This window comes from Nyctibius grandis, chromosome 17 (assembly GCF_013368605.1).
Source record: "Nyctibius grandis isolate bNycGra1 chromosome 17, bNycGra1.pri, whole genome shotgun sequence".
NCBI classification, from domain to species: domain Eukaryota; kingdom Metazoa; phylum Chordata; class Aves; order Nyctibiiformes; family Nyctibiidae; genus Nyctibius; species Nyctibius grandis.
The window spans coordinates 6347268-6361716 of record NC_090674.1 but is presented as its reverse complement, the minus strand read 5'-3'; the positions used below and the strand labels follow the sequence as shown (position 1 = coordinate 6361716).

General features: G+C 49.2%; 2 protein-coding genes across 2 annotated transcripts; one reads left to right on the top strand and one right to left on the bottom strand.

Annotated features, from left to right (window-relative positions):
- Positions 1–4583: 4583 nt before the first annotated feature.
- Positions 4584–8156, bottom strand: TMEM88B (transmembrane protein 88B). Its single transcript, XM_068415337.1, has 2 exons — positions 7887–8156; positions 4584–4853 (listed from the first exon to the last, which is right to left on the bottom strand). Exons 1-2 carry the CDS (start codon positions 8154–8156, stop codon positions 4584–4586), a joined length of 540 nt encoding a protein of 179 aa, XP_068271438.1.
- Positions 8157–11042: 2886 nt separating this feature from the next.
- Positions 11043–14183, top strand: MRPL20 (mitochondrial ribosomal protein L20). The gene is made up of 4 exons (XM_068414958.1): positions 11043–11148; positions 12560–12670; positions 12978–13055; positions 13637–14183. The coding sequence occupies exons 1-4, from the start codon at positions 11062–11064 to the stop codon at positions 13808–13810; spliced, it is 450 nt and encodes a 149-aa protein (XP_068271059.1). The 5' UTR covers positions 11043–11061; the 3' UTR covers positions 13811–14183.
- The last annotated feature ends 266 nt before the right edge of the window (positions 14184–14449 follow it).

The following is a 14449-nucleotide window of genomic DNA, read 5'->3' as shown; positions in this document are numbered from 1 at the left end:
GACTAGTAACTCTTACTCATAGGAGGAACCAGAACCCTTCCGGGTGTGAGCGCTTGCAATTCGCGTTGAATTTGGTTCCTTTTAACACACCTTGCTGTGCCCTGGGTGCTGGAGGGACCACCCCAAGAAGAAACCCAGAGCCCCCGTCCCTTCTCTTGGCTACGTGCTGCACGGCTGTAGCTGGGCTCGTCCTCACACCCAGGCTCGCTGCCTGCACCGCTCCCCACATGAGCAGAGCACCTTGGAGCAGGCAGGATGCTCATTCCTTGTTCTCCAGCAAGAGCCCAGTTGGGGCACGGCTGGGCAGCGTCGCCTCACCCTTGGATCTCACAGTCCACCTTCAGCTTCCTCCCGTGGTACGCACAGCACGTTCCAGCTTCCTTTCTGCCAGCCTCCCTCAAAGGAGGAATTCAGCATCCTCCCAATAAATGCTGTGTTGTCCTTGGCTCGAAAATATCTTCCTGCTTTCAGCTCATCTTGACAGATGGGTCTTATTTGCACTGCTCCCAGCCGAGTGCTCTGATAACTGGAGGCATCAGAGGACCAGTGCCCAGCTGAAAGCGCTGGGAAATGGCTTAAACATGTCAGCTAGAATTTTTGCTGGACTCAGACGCTTCAACTGGCAAACGCGGGTGGTTATTCAGTTCCTGGTTTCCACCGGCGCAGAATTTCCCTGTGTTTTGTACAGGTCCTGCATTCCCTTGGGCTGAAGCGTGCTCTCGTTTACCCTGCTGCAAATCTAGAGCCTCCCCACTGACTCCAGTAACGCTAGGCCAGATCTATGCTTGTGTGAGGGAAGAATTTGTTCTTTATTTCGGGAGCACCTGGGCTTATTCATCCCCAGCTCTTACACACAGTACAACTCAGAGAAATCCCTTAATAGGTTTGTACGTTGAGAGCAGCTCTTTCTCTTGCCGCTTGTGGAAACCTGTTAGTGTTCACTTCTGTCCTATTAAGTCCATATATAATCTGTATATAAAGTTTCCATAAACATTTCTCCACAGTGGTGCTGAGGCCCGTGGAAGCGGCGGGGTGAGGTAACAGGCTCAGTGTCACCGAGCTGGACAGGCTGTCACAGCACTTCCTTGTGCTTTCATAAACCTTTTATGCATTAGGACTCATTCCCTCCCTCGCAGCTATATTGCACTTCTCTTCTACCTTCCATAAATCTGGCTCAAAGAAGCTGCCTCATATAATTCATACTAAGAATACACCCTGCTATGGCTGATGATAAATTGGCTGCTCGGCACCGACTGTCAGCACTGTCAGTTCTTTCTGGGTGATTTTCTCTCCTGGGAATTCACACTGCAGAAATGAAAGGTTGGTTCATTTCACAAGGCACAGGGAAATGTTTTCACCATGCCGTTCTGGGTATTTTTCACAGCCTTGAAGAGCTCTTCATGTCTTACCGGGCTGTCTGGATCATACCCACGGGCGATGAAGAAGAACTCTCGAGCTGGTGCTTATAACTAAGAGGAGTTTGTCCTAAGGATGGTGAATGGCTTTAGCACTGCGAGGCAGGGCAGGAGAGCTGTGTGCCCTTCAGCAACGGGGCTGGTTCAAAAACCTCGTAGTCTCTTACCAGAGTAGCTGCATAGTCAAAAAGAAAATAAAAGGGGAAAAGAAAGGGAACATGAAAATCATGTGTGTAGGACTGGAAGGGACCTCAAGAGTCTGCGTCTCAGCCCCAGGAGAAACCCAATGCCATGAACAGACATGTATAATTAGTGCTTTAAAACACTCCTGAACTTTCTAGGCAACTCCACCACCCTCCCAGTGTGCTGAGACTATGCCAGGGCATGAAAAGTTGCTCTCCCTGTAGTCGTGGGCACGAGTGTTTCAGCCTTGTGACCTCCCTCATGCAAAGCCACATACGGTATTACAGTAGGTGCAACTGCTTTACGAAGTGCTGCTCTTGCACAGTACAGGCTGTAAATACCACTTCTGCCTAAATATCAATGACACGTGCTCACAGCCCCGCTCATTTCCCAGGCCCTCGTGCTAGCTCCCCAGGGCTGCCCAGCAGTTCGATGCCTGATATTTGCCTTGAAGCCTGACTCAGAGTTGGGAACGGTGGCAAATACGGACGTGTGTGCAGGCTGATGACGAATCCTGCATTGCTATAGCAACTGAGCCCTGGGCTGCAGGACTTGTTCTCAAACCCTCTCTGGGTGTACGACATGGGTCCTTAGATGCTCCAGCGGACCGTGCCGCAAAGCCATTTAGGAGTAGTGTGAGCAGGTGATAACAAATTAAGAGGAAAGGATAATAAATGAAATACTAACTACTGGTAACCAAGAATAGCTTTCTGTGTTGGACAAGCCCCTGGAAGGGTGAAAGGGAGGCACACGAGCAGCATCAACAGCCCTCATGAGCCCCTTAGTCATATTATTAACAAGACACAGGTGAAAGCCTGTAAAGGATCTCATATATTTTGCTCAGCTGCATGATTCCCCCTTGTGTACATTTTTGTGTGGATTTAGGAGTCCAGCTCTGCATCAGCACCTGGTCCACTGCACGTTCCCAGGCATGACACAGGAGTGGCCATGCAACTGTCTCTTCTGTTTTCCCCTTTGCCAGAACAGCTGCTTCCAGCCCGGGTATGAAGGACTAAGTCAGGATTAAACACCCGCTGAGACATGGCATCTTTCTAGTGATTTCATTGGCTTCGGATCTGGACCGTTCAGTGATGACAGAGGGAAGCACAAATAAACACTGTACCTGACCAAAGCCTTGCTGGGTAGAAGTATATTTGAGTGTCTTCTGAGGTGCATCAGTACCAGGTTAGTGCCGTGGCTTTGAATTGTGGAGAGGATGTTGCAGGGAAATTAAATCCATACATAGTTGGCTTTAAAAAACCCAGTTAAGACACATTTCTTCCTGTCCTCCTTCAGCACCTTGCCAAGCAGAGCTATGCTCCGAACTCTGCGCAGAACAAAGCCCTGCCTGAGAGGGTCTCGAAGAGGCAAGCAGCGCTTGGCAGCACCCTTTCCCCCAACATCTGCGGGCACAGACCGTGCCTGGCACAGCAGCCCTGTGGAAGGCAGGCTGGCACAGCTGCCCGCAGGATTTGCTCCAAGGCTGAGGATATTAAGGATGTCTCTGTACTCTTGACAGGAAATTTAGGATCAAACCAGCTTCCCCTCAGAGCTAGGGCCCTGCTCGCAACGCGTTGTTGTGTGCTCTGCCCACGCCAGGACACCCTTGAGGTACAGCCTGAACCATCTGACATGAGCTCTGTCCTGCTACAGAGAGGAAGTGTTCTTTCAGGTACATTCATTTCCCCTTTGTTATTAAAACTCTCTGTAAAGTAAAATACCAAATTAAATCAATTTTTGCTTTATTAGGAAGGCTATTGCCAATAACTCTTAATTTCTTCCTCAGAGGCAGCAATGGGAAGGGTTCACTACAATACTCACACCATAGCTAGGTTTAAGAATACTTTCCTTATAAAAGCAGTTGGATTAAATGACAGGTGAGCAAAAGGAACAACGGCTCAGAGACAAACAGAGAAACTCCCTCAGTGGAGATTTGCCATGACCTTTATTTATACATAACACTTGGAATGGTTATACTTGGGAGACGGGGGAACAGCAGCCAGCGGGAGTACAGAGCTTGCAGTGATCAGTAGCACACAGACCCCACAAACTGAACACTACAGAGACATAAGCTCTTAGCCCAGATCCAGGAGAACTTGTGGTGCTCAGCAGCCACCATGACTCTTCAGTTCCTCCTGCCAGGATCCTAAAACTGACCTGATCCTCAGCCAGATTTAGCCCCAGACAAACCAACCTGACCACAGCCTAAAGGACAAGGAGCTATTTGCTGATTAAGAACCATCAGCCATTACTGGACAAGCATATTTCAGATCAGCAGCTGGCAGGGAAGAAACCCAAAGATCAGCATTTGTTTCCCCAGGCATCCCAGTGACCTGACTCAGGAACAGCAAAAGGAGCATAAGCACTGCTATAGACATGGGAAAGAGGGACTGCTAAGTGGGGGAAGAATATCTGATGTGTAGTGAAGTGGTGGATCCCAAACATCGCAGAGGCAGTGACCTACAGACACCTTTGCAAGAGGTTAGAAACATTGGCAGCCCAACCCTTGGGAAAACCACAGCTGCTTCCTCTTGGCTGGAAGCTTCACCAAAGGCTGCCCTTCCCAAAGAGACCTCTCCAAGGCATGGAGCAGAGTCTGCAGCCACTCCCACCGCTGTTTAATCCCATACACATGTACTCTATGTCCCACGTGAGGCAGAACACGCTCTCAAGACTGGAAACAGTGCAGTGCTCTGAATGCAACAGGCACTGGGAGGAGTCCCTGTTCTCTTCAGGGCTGAACATTGTCTTTACCATCAAGGACTTGTGTTTTCTGTATTTCCCTGGTGGGCAGAATCCCACCCACTTACAGCCAAAGCTGCAGGAGATGGCTCCTTAACAGGTCTCCCTTCCTCTCACATCTAGGTACTACACAGCCTTCACCTGCAGAGACCTCAGGATGGTGATTCTGGGAGGTGATGGTGGGGAGGGACAGGGCAGGGAGAAGAGAGTGCTGGCTAGGGCAGGGCCTCTGGTGCTGCAAACTCATACCCAGGCCTTGACTTGAGTGTTCCACCCCTTGGCACAGCCGCACAAGCCTCCCTCCTCGTACCAGCGCCACTTCACGCCCTTGTACACAGCCCTGCTGTACGGCTGGAAGCACATGAAGAGACGGAGACGCCTCGCCAGGCTGCAGTAGATAGCCATGGCCACCACGATGAGAGGGGACATGATGACGAAGCCGAGGATAATGAGGGCGGAAGAGCTGTTGTCATCCAAGATGCTTTTGCAGTAGCGGGCAGCTGAATGCAGGACCTGTGGGAAGAGACAGAGCTTGTCAGACCTGGTGGTGGGTAGGAGTGGTGACCAAAGTACCCCTGAGTTTCTAGTGCTTTCCCAGAAAGACACCCCTCTTCCCTCTCTGAGCTGAGCTCAGCAATCTTCAGGCTACTCTATATGACTGACAACACATTTTAATCACTATTTCAGTTATTCCAGCATCGCTGTGAGACAAGAGCACTGCACACTGATCCTGAAGCAGCAAACACTAACCATCAGAATAGCACAGCTTAGCAGAAATCAAATAAAAAGGCCTCCTGCTGGGACATCGATGTGGGTGGCACAACACCAGAAATTGCAACAAAGTAAATAAAATACAGCAAGATGTTAGGTTCTGCAGCCAGAGGCTGGTTGTGGCACAGCTACCCGCAGGCTGGAGGCTCTCCAGCCTCCTGCCCTGGGACAGACCCGCTGTGTTCTGCCCTCCATGCACACACTGTGCTCATTCCTCCCTCCTAGTGCCTCTTTGTGCTGCGAAATCTGCCAGGAAAGCCTGTTCACCCCATGTTCCTGCGAAGCATCCAGCACGCTAACTGGTCCTTGCTGAGTGGTATTTGAAGCCCTCCTTTCATCCAGGCAGCAGGAGATCCGCGTCACGCCACTCAGTTGTTGTGCATTAACAAATGTTACAGGCAGCCCCCGTGTCCCCTGGCTTCCTTTCCTTTTTCAAAACACAACCCATCATATTAAAAAAAAAATAAAAAATATCAATCTAATGGATCTGCAGTGCAGAAATCAGCCTCTGGCTCCCAGGAAGGCATCGCAAAGCAGTCGCTGAAGACAAAGGACTGCTCTCGTCAAGCCATCCTGCCGCAGTCCCTCTCTATGCCCATTAAATAAAGTCTGCGGTAAAAGACTCCTCAGAGCTCACAGCAACATGGTTGCTTTCATTTCTGATGTACTTGGCTGCACTCGAAAACCTTTTTGCATCGCCTCAAAGCCTCCAACCGTGTGTGCAAAGGAGAGTTTGAGGTTTCCCAAGGCGAAGGCTGAGTAGAGTGCAGCTGGAGGGGTAATTCCGGGAGGCCATCCTCACGCTTTTTCCCATTTTGGGTCCAATTTGAAGTCCATATTTATGACTTTCAAGGTTTCAGATCATAGGAAAAATTGATTTAAGGGCTTTACAGGCAATCTCCTGTTAAACCCACCCTCAAAAGCCTCATGTCTTACAGAATCTGCATCCACACTGCACTTGTGGAGACAGACCAGCCCCTTTACCAAGGCAATGGCCCACACTGCACTTCCTCCCAAGGAGAATTTATTTCTTGTGAAGACTTACCCTTCACTAAAACAAGTCATTCTACACACCTGCCCTTTTGTATGCAAAAATCCTAACAGCCCTGGACTGTAAAAGGAAAGTGCTGCAACGCACAAGGAAGGGTTGCACGACTATTGGGGTAGATCAGGACCCCTCTGAGCCACCTTTGCTCTCGTAGGCTCTCCAGAGCCTCCCACATTCCTCTGTTGGGCATCACACACATCTGCATCCCATAGAAAAACATTTCCAGAAGGTGTCAGAGCCACAGTGGGCATTGCCTGGCCCAGAGGGACAGGATTTCTCTATGAATTATGCTTCACTCTGACTAGCAGCAGCACTTGTGCCTGCCCTGTTCTGCCAAACAATCACCGTGACAGACGTCTCCCTGTCAGCTATGAGCTGTCGTAATCTCAGGGCAATAAAAATCAAAGCCAAACTTCTCAGGCCAGCAGATACATCAGTACTGAGAAAACAATAACTGCACAGTCCCTTTGTCAGGGAGCTTAGAGACGGGGAGCTGTGGGCTGACAACCCGTGTCGCTGGGCTGTCAGCTGGGTAATACAATGCGATGGCTTCACTGGGAAGTTACAGCACATTCCCCAGTCAAAGCTGTACGTGCTCGCAGCCACCAGTACGTCTTAACACGCTGCTGTGTCCCAGGGTTTAGAGGGCCCAAGTGAGCAAACTGATTCCACCTACAGAACAAGCACCTTTACACACATTCACAGCTCCTCGGAGGAAATATCACTGGCACTAAAAGTGCTGCCAAGCTCTCCCAGAGCTAAGGACAGTTCACACAGATGGGAAACATGATTTCACACTTCAGCTAGGCAGGGAGGGAGTCTCCTCCTTCACTGTGGAATGAGACCTCCACAGCTACATCCATGCCCAGCTCCACAGAAGCCACCAGAGCCTGAATGGGTCAAACTGGGCAAACGGCTGACCGCTGATGCATGGTTGGATCCTTTCCTACAACCCGTGCTAGGATCTGCTCACTCTGACAGAGGTCCCAAGGACTGAGGTGGTTAGAGAGGATGCACAGATTTCATTAAAAGGAAGGGGGAAAACTTTATTCTTTTAATATTCCTCAGGTAAATACATCAGTTTGAGAAGATTTAAATAACCTTCCCTTTAGTTCAGATGCTGTGGAATGGGGAGACCAATAGCATCTGTACTTTGAGTCAATTCTCCCTGCTGGGAGAAGGAACTACAGCGTGTGGGTTTTTTCCCCAAAATAGGAAGTAAAAGAGCTCTTCTGACTTAGGATAATCAGCAAGAGAAGTCATATTGAGCTAGTCTAACAGTCACTGCCTGTGAGGAAAACAGAACGGCTTTTTCACATCCACGCTTAATCAAGTGATTCCAAAATACGTACAGAAATACACCAAGAAGAAATTTGTAAGTACTTTAAGACAATTAGTCCAGAAACTATCAAGCTTGTGCTTTCCTAGGCAAAGGCACACGCCAGCCCTGCTGATAGCTGTGCCACCAAGCAGAGAGACCTCTCCCTTGTCCAACCAAGAGCCCGCAGGTCAGCATGAACTGCCATAAACCTGATCTTGTCAGCCCAGTCTACGCACACACCCACCTCTCCACCCCGTGAAATAAACCTATACACATCCCTTACAAAAACAAAGCCAAAGCTCAGGGAGCCCAGCCTTGCCTTTACAGCCGCCGCTCCCCATGGGCTACAATAAAACCCTTATGGATGACTCTGCCTCGGAGGTGGCTGTCCGCAGGACTGACTTACCCGGGAGTGGCACTGGAAGCCAAAGTAAACCACCACAATGGTAGGAAGCAGCACAACAGTGAAGATAACAAACATCAGGAGTAAATTCATGAAAAAGACCATGGAGTTCATGGTGACGACCACCAGGGTCCATGCCAGGCAGCAGCAGGCGCTCCGTGGCTCCCTGGGAAGGAGCTGGTCATCTATGTCGTACGGCGGGAGGCTAGGAATCATCTGAGACTTGTCTGAGAGGTTTTCTGCTCCAAAGTCCTCAGTGTCCTGGCCAGACATTCTTCAAGAAAGTTGCTAATCAACCCACGCTCTTATCCAAAATGGTTTCTTTGCTTTTGGCAACAGACCTGGGAAGTAATTGGCAGAGGCTTTTCCTTAACCAGAGATCACAACGGAGCAAGGAAGGAAAGTCCTCTTTTGGCCACCTGCTTTCCCAGGACCTGGCAAGCACGGGTTGTTTCCTTCCAGAATGTTTTCCAGCAGTGTCCCAACCTCAGTTTCAAAGTAGATGTGGCTGCTGGAAGTTTGGCAATAGCTATTATTTTGCTTTTGAATCCACAGTACTCCTGAATTTGTAGTTCTTCCTAGGATTACGAACCCAAGAGGTTCCAAACAGTTGCTGTCTTAGCTTTGATAGGCTGCTTGGTTCCAGAGAGTGCCTAGCTTTAGTACCCTCCTCCACCTTTGAGCACTGCTGTTTGCTAAGTATATCAGGCTTAGGCACTTTCAGACTGCTGCTTGACTTCAAATCATTTTTCCATGCTCTTCACCCTGTACCCAAGTAAATATTCCTGCTCAACTCTCATCCAAATGACGTGACCAGTGAAGATAAAGAGCAGCCGTTTCTCCTCTCCCTGCCTTGCTGGAGTCCTTGCCCACACCTTGCAGAGCTGGAAGCAAAGACTGGAGCAGTGTGTGGCTTCACTGCTCTCAGCTGCCTGCAGTCACAAGCACTCAAACACACGCAGAGTCTTCCTTTCTGAGCTGGCTCTGAGAGCTTTGCAACACGGCTCTGTTTACAGAGTGGATTCTGGAGCTGCTTGCTGTGCCAGCCAATCCTTTACATCCGTCTCACTACTGAAGTGATTTAGCACACAGCACCCCAGAGCCACACTCAAACCATATATTCCCAGGTCAAGATGGTCCCTTTTTAATTTTAATTATTCTGCCTCTGATTCATTTTCTACAGTTTCTCTCTAGACTAAAAAACCTTAGAGAAATTGATTATAATCACTATACACCTCAGAAATCTTCTGTTCTCTGCGGTCATCACTGTTACTGTTTGCAGAACATACTGATATTCTTGTAGCAAAGGCACAGCAATTATCAATTATTTCATCTGCCTCATATGACCAATATTATTTAAGGATTTCAGTGATATCTGCACAATTATGTAGCCTTTTAGATACATTCATGGTGACCCATTAGAAGAGCTCCACCAGATGACAAGTTAGGGCTAGGGGACGTCTGGGCTGCTGCACCCCAAACACACCATGGCTCAATGAATGGCTTTGCTGTGGAGATAGTTGTGTATGTGAATCAAGAGTGTTCATGTCCATGCGCACACACTTCATTCTTCAGACTCGGTTTTTGAGCTGCAGCTCTCTCACCATCCCGCTTTGAGTTGTGAAAGATCTTTTCAGACCAAAGTGCAGCAACAATGATGGAAGGTTTATTATTTATGCAAAATTCTAGCTGCTTTGTGATGTTTTGGTAAGGAGAAATAAAAGTGGGAGCCAGTATCTCCAATATAATCTTGTTTATTTACCAAGTGGCACAAGAGCAATTTTTTTCTTAAATATGACAGGGAACAAATAACAGGAGGTATTTTTCTTAGAAAATTTTCCTTGGGAAAAAAAGCACACATTCTAATGATTCTTCTAATAACCAAGTGAACTGCATGTCAAACAAACCGCAGTGACATTAACAAAGATTCCCCAAGCCTCTTAGTTCTGTGAAATTTCCACATCCTTAACAAGTACCTGCCTAGAAGCGGGAAAGATGTCTTGATGATGGTGCAAGTTCTTGAGCAATTTCTAACAGGAGCATCATTGCTATGAGGTGCTGAAACTGGTAATGATTAAAGATGATCAGATAAATTAATTAGTTCTCTGACGGCAGAGAGAATTTCTTGCTGCTAAGAAACAATTTTTGCCCTGTCTATAATGACAGCACCATCTTCTGGTTTGTTACTGTTCATAAATTTTCATTGTACATCTCACAGACTCTTGCACACAGAAGGACACTGTAAGACGTGCTACCCACTACGGAATTCTTCCAGTCACCGAAAACAACACAAAAACTTCTCACGCTGCTTTAGCGTTTCTAGCTTGAGCACTCTGGGACCTTGTTGTCGCAGGTCCCCTGCCACCGTCGCCCGTGACTGGGCCCTGTCCTGCCATCACGCTGTCACAGAAAGGCCTCCCAAAGCTGTGACCGTGTAAGATGGGCTGACACGTTCCTCTCCTCAAGTGGAAGAACTGCGGGATGGAGGAGCAGCTCTTGGCCTGGTGTGTATAAAGGTGGGAAGCAGAGGATGGAGCTCAGAAAGAGCCCACCGTGAGAGCTGCCATCCTGCTCTCTCGCCCTGAAACAGAAGGGCTGGCAGGGAAGGTGACCATTTTTTAACTCTTTCACGTGGCAAGTTCTAGATGACGCAACACGGACTGAGCGCGTCCCATCAGTTAAATCACCGTGCGCTGCGGGGCAGGGGTAAGCGCTGGAGTCTGCCACACACCCCTTCACCCAGCTGCATGCCACGGACACCTCCACGCAGCTCAGCCCCTTCTCACTCAGGGAGCTTGGGCACCAGTTCCCTGAGCGCAACCCCACGGCATGGAGCGGCGAGCAGGAGCTTCGCTGTGCGGCTGCTCCCCCGGCCAGGCGCGGATCCGGCCCGCTTTGGCCACCTCCGTAACCACCTTTGGGGGAATTTGACAGGATTTTCACCAGATTTGGGCAAGGGGCAGAAGCAGCCCAGCACGGCACCGCACAGCGAGCACCCGCAGCAAGGAGGAGCGGGGACCCCGCTGCGGCACCCTCACGGCCCCGCCGCCATCCAGTGTACCACAGAGGCGGCGCAGGGGCTGGCGGCCGGCGGAGGGCCCGGGGCCAGCGGAAGGGCCGTGGCCGGGGCCGCGCCCCCCCCCGTCCCCGCCCCGGAAGGCTTCGCGCTGCCGCGGCCATGGTGGTGCTGAGCGCGGCGCGGTGGCTGCGCAGCCGCCTCACCGATCGCTTCTGGAGGGTGCAGGAGGTGCTCAAGTATGCGCGGGTGAGTGCGCCCAGTCCCGCTCGGCAGCGGCTCGGCTCTCGGCCACCTCCCGGGGCTGCCCCGTCCTGCCCGGGTGCGGCGAGCGGGCGGCCTGTCGCCCCGTTCGGGTGTCCCCGGGTCGCTCCGCAGCACGGGGCGGGCAGGCAGCGCAGTGGCGCTTGTGCCGAGGAACGGCGGGGGTCCCTGAGGGTGAATTTAGCGTCTTCTGTGTATGTTTAGAATCACAGACTGGTTTGGGTTGGGAGGGACCTTAAAGCCCATCCAGTTCCAACCCCCTGCCACGGGCAGGGACACCTTCCACCAGACCAGGTTGCTCCAAGCTCCATCCAACCTGGCCTTGAACACTGCCAGGGAGGGGGCAGCCACAGCTGCTCTGGGCAACCTGGGCCAGGGTCTCACCACTCTCGCAGTAAGGAATTAATTCCTAATGTCTGTGTTTGATTAAAGCTGGAGGCCATAAACGCGTCTGGTATCTGTGCCATAACACAGCACGTGTGTGCACGTGGATGGGTATGAATAAAAGTTCCTTCCCTGTGGTGGAAGGAACACAAGCACTACGGCAAGAGCAGTCTGTAAATACAGCACGCTCTGGACTGGTGTTGGTTGTCGGGTTTTATTGTTTGGGTTTTTTTTTCAACCGGGAAAAAAAGATTTTAACCTTGCTCCTCAAGTGCATTTTAGAAGGTGAAAGAGACGGCCTCACAACATGATTTCAGCTGAAGTTCGGGCTGTTGTACCTAGGCTTGGGAAGAACCTTTTTCAAGGGCAGTGTTAGCATCCTGGGCTTGCTGTAGTATTGATATGGAAAACGTTGAAGCAAGTGACAGTATCTTGCACTTGTAGTGCCTAAGCTGCCCACAGTCCCACTAGTAGTTAGTTATTTCTCTGTGACTGTGCAGCACTGGCTACTTCTTCCTATCTCAAGTTAGATGGGTGTCAGTGGTAGCTCCAGTAAACTTTCATTATGCTTTCTGTTTGGGCAACTGCAATGTTTTTGACATATCAGAGGCTCCTGTCCCATCCCTGTATTCATACTGACAAAACTGAGAGGGCAGCTCAGGAATGAGAATAAATGTGTGAGTTTAGGGGTTGGCTGAAAGCACTGAAGGTGATTTTGTGGTTGCCTTCCCCCTGGAACCACAGCCTAAAATGAGGTCTGGTTTTGGCTCCCTCCTGCTGGACTGAAATTTTTCAGCCCTCTCCAACTTTTCAGCTTCAAGTTTCCCACGCTATAAAACAAGGAATGAATATTTTCACTATATGCCAAGTGAAAACTTGGCGGATGTTTGTGAAGTATTTTGTGATCCTTGTTACGAAGAGTTGTGAAATGCAAACGAGCATAGATCAGTATTACTGAAGGGTTTAACAGCGTTAAAGATCACTGAACAAGAACATCTTATTTTCGTTCCAGCATTTTCGTGGAAGGAAGAACCGCTGCTATAAGCTGGCTGTACGAAGTGTTCGGAGGGCTTTTGTGAAGTCTACAAAGGCCAGAAGAGAGAAGAAGAGATTCCTGAGAGCGGTAAAGAGCAAAATGTTAGATGTGAACGTTAAAATGGGAGAAGAGCGGAACTGAAGTAGCCATTTTCCTTACATTTTCCTTCTCTCAAAATGTTTTACCAGTGGGTGAAAAATTAGAGTTTAAAGTAAGTGTAGTCCCTCTGTGGTGTGAAACAGCTCGCATTCTGCAGTTCGTACGTGTATATGTTGCAGTGAGAAGACTGTAGGTCTGAAAACGTTATATTTACTAAGTGTGAGCAGATCAGCATGACAAAAGATTTACTTTTAAAGTATTTTATCATCCAACATGTTAATTTTTACACTTCTAGCTCTGGATCACAAGGATTGAAGCAGCTTCTCTTGAACATGGTTTGAAATACCCAGCTTTCATAAGCAATCTGCTTAAGGTAAGGATGGTGCTCGAAGAATAATTACTTCGAAACAACAAATTGGAGAAAATGTCTCATAGAGGTTTTCTGAAGTGCCAGGCAAATTAATTTCTTAAAACTCTGAAATCTTTTGAGTAGATGTAGTCTGACAAAACAAACCGTGCAGTATCTAGCGTCGTTAGGAGTATTTGATCCTGCAGTCTGTCTTTCTCTACTCCAGGACACATTTTAAGACACAAAGCAGTTTCTAGCACAAGTAAACTTGAATATGTCTTAAGAACCAAAACGAATGCCATGGATTAACCTGTAACACCTGGCCTTCCATGAAGTAAGAGGTTCTTCTTCAGTTCTTCGTTTCTACCAGAAAGACTTTGAGAAAGTCAGTAAACAAATTTTACACAGTGGCTTGATGAGATATATATCCATGGCTGAGTAGTCATGTCTGACAGTTCTCTAATTGTTCCAAATTGTTCCAATTGTTCTCAATTGTTCCACACTATAGAAAAAAAGGTAATTTGTTTTAAGACCTCAGGTAATCATTAAACACCGCAGTGTTGTTCCTAAAAATTAGAGTACTTAACAAATTTTATTGCATTTAGTCCCAGGTGGAGCTGAATAGGAAAATGATTGCTGATTTGGCTATTTATGAGCCAAAGACATTCAAGTCCCTAGCTGCCTTAGCCCAGAGGAGGAGACAAGAAGGCTTCCTTGCTGCCCTGGGAGATGGAAAAGAACCAGAGGGGATATTTTCACGTATTGTACACCACTATTGATACTAAAAGCGTCTGCAGATACGTGTTATAAACAGGAACTTGTATTGCAGAGTAAACTCGCTCACTGCTGCCAGGATTGTAGCTATGGAAGAAAAATCTTCTAAGGATGGTTCCAAAAGGAGAACGGGATGGGTCGGGGTGTGAAGCTTGTGCCTTGGTGGCTTTTCCCCGTGTTGTTGTAACTAAAACACGTCGAGGTAGAAACCGCAGTTTGACGTTAGCAGTGGGAAGTGAGGCCTGTGGAAGTTCCAGTGTCAATGACATACGTAGTGTGTGTACTACACTTTGTTCTGTTAAAGCGCGTGTACGCTTTCTGTTCTGTTAAGGACTTAATAAAGATATTTTTTTTTGGTTACTGCTACTGGAAAAAGAATTGGAGTGGTGACTTCTGGCCCTGCCCGGGAGCGGCGCGGGGAGGCCCGATCCCCGCCGGGCCCGGTGAAGCCCCGGCGCCGGCTGAGGGCGGTGGCGTGCGCCTGCGCGCGCCGGAAGTCCCGCCCCCTCCGCCTCTTTCAAATTCCCCAGCTGTGCGTCACACCGCTCCCTTCAGCCCGGGGCGTGCGTCACACGTCGCGGCGGCTGGACCAATCGGCGACCGCCGCTTTGCCGCGCTCCACCAATAGGCACCGACCGGAGGTG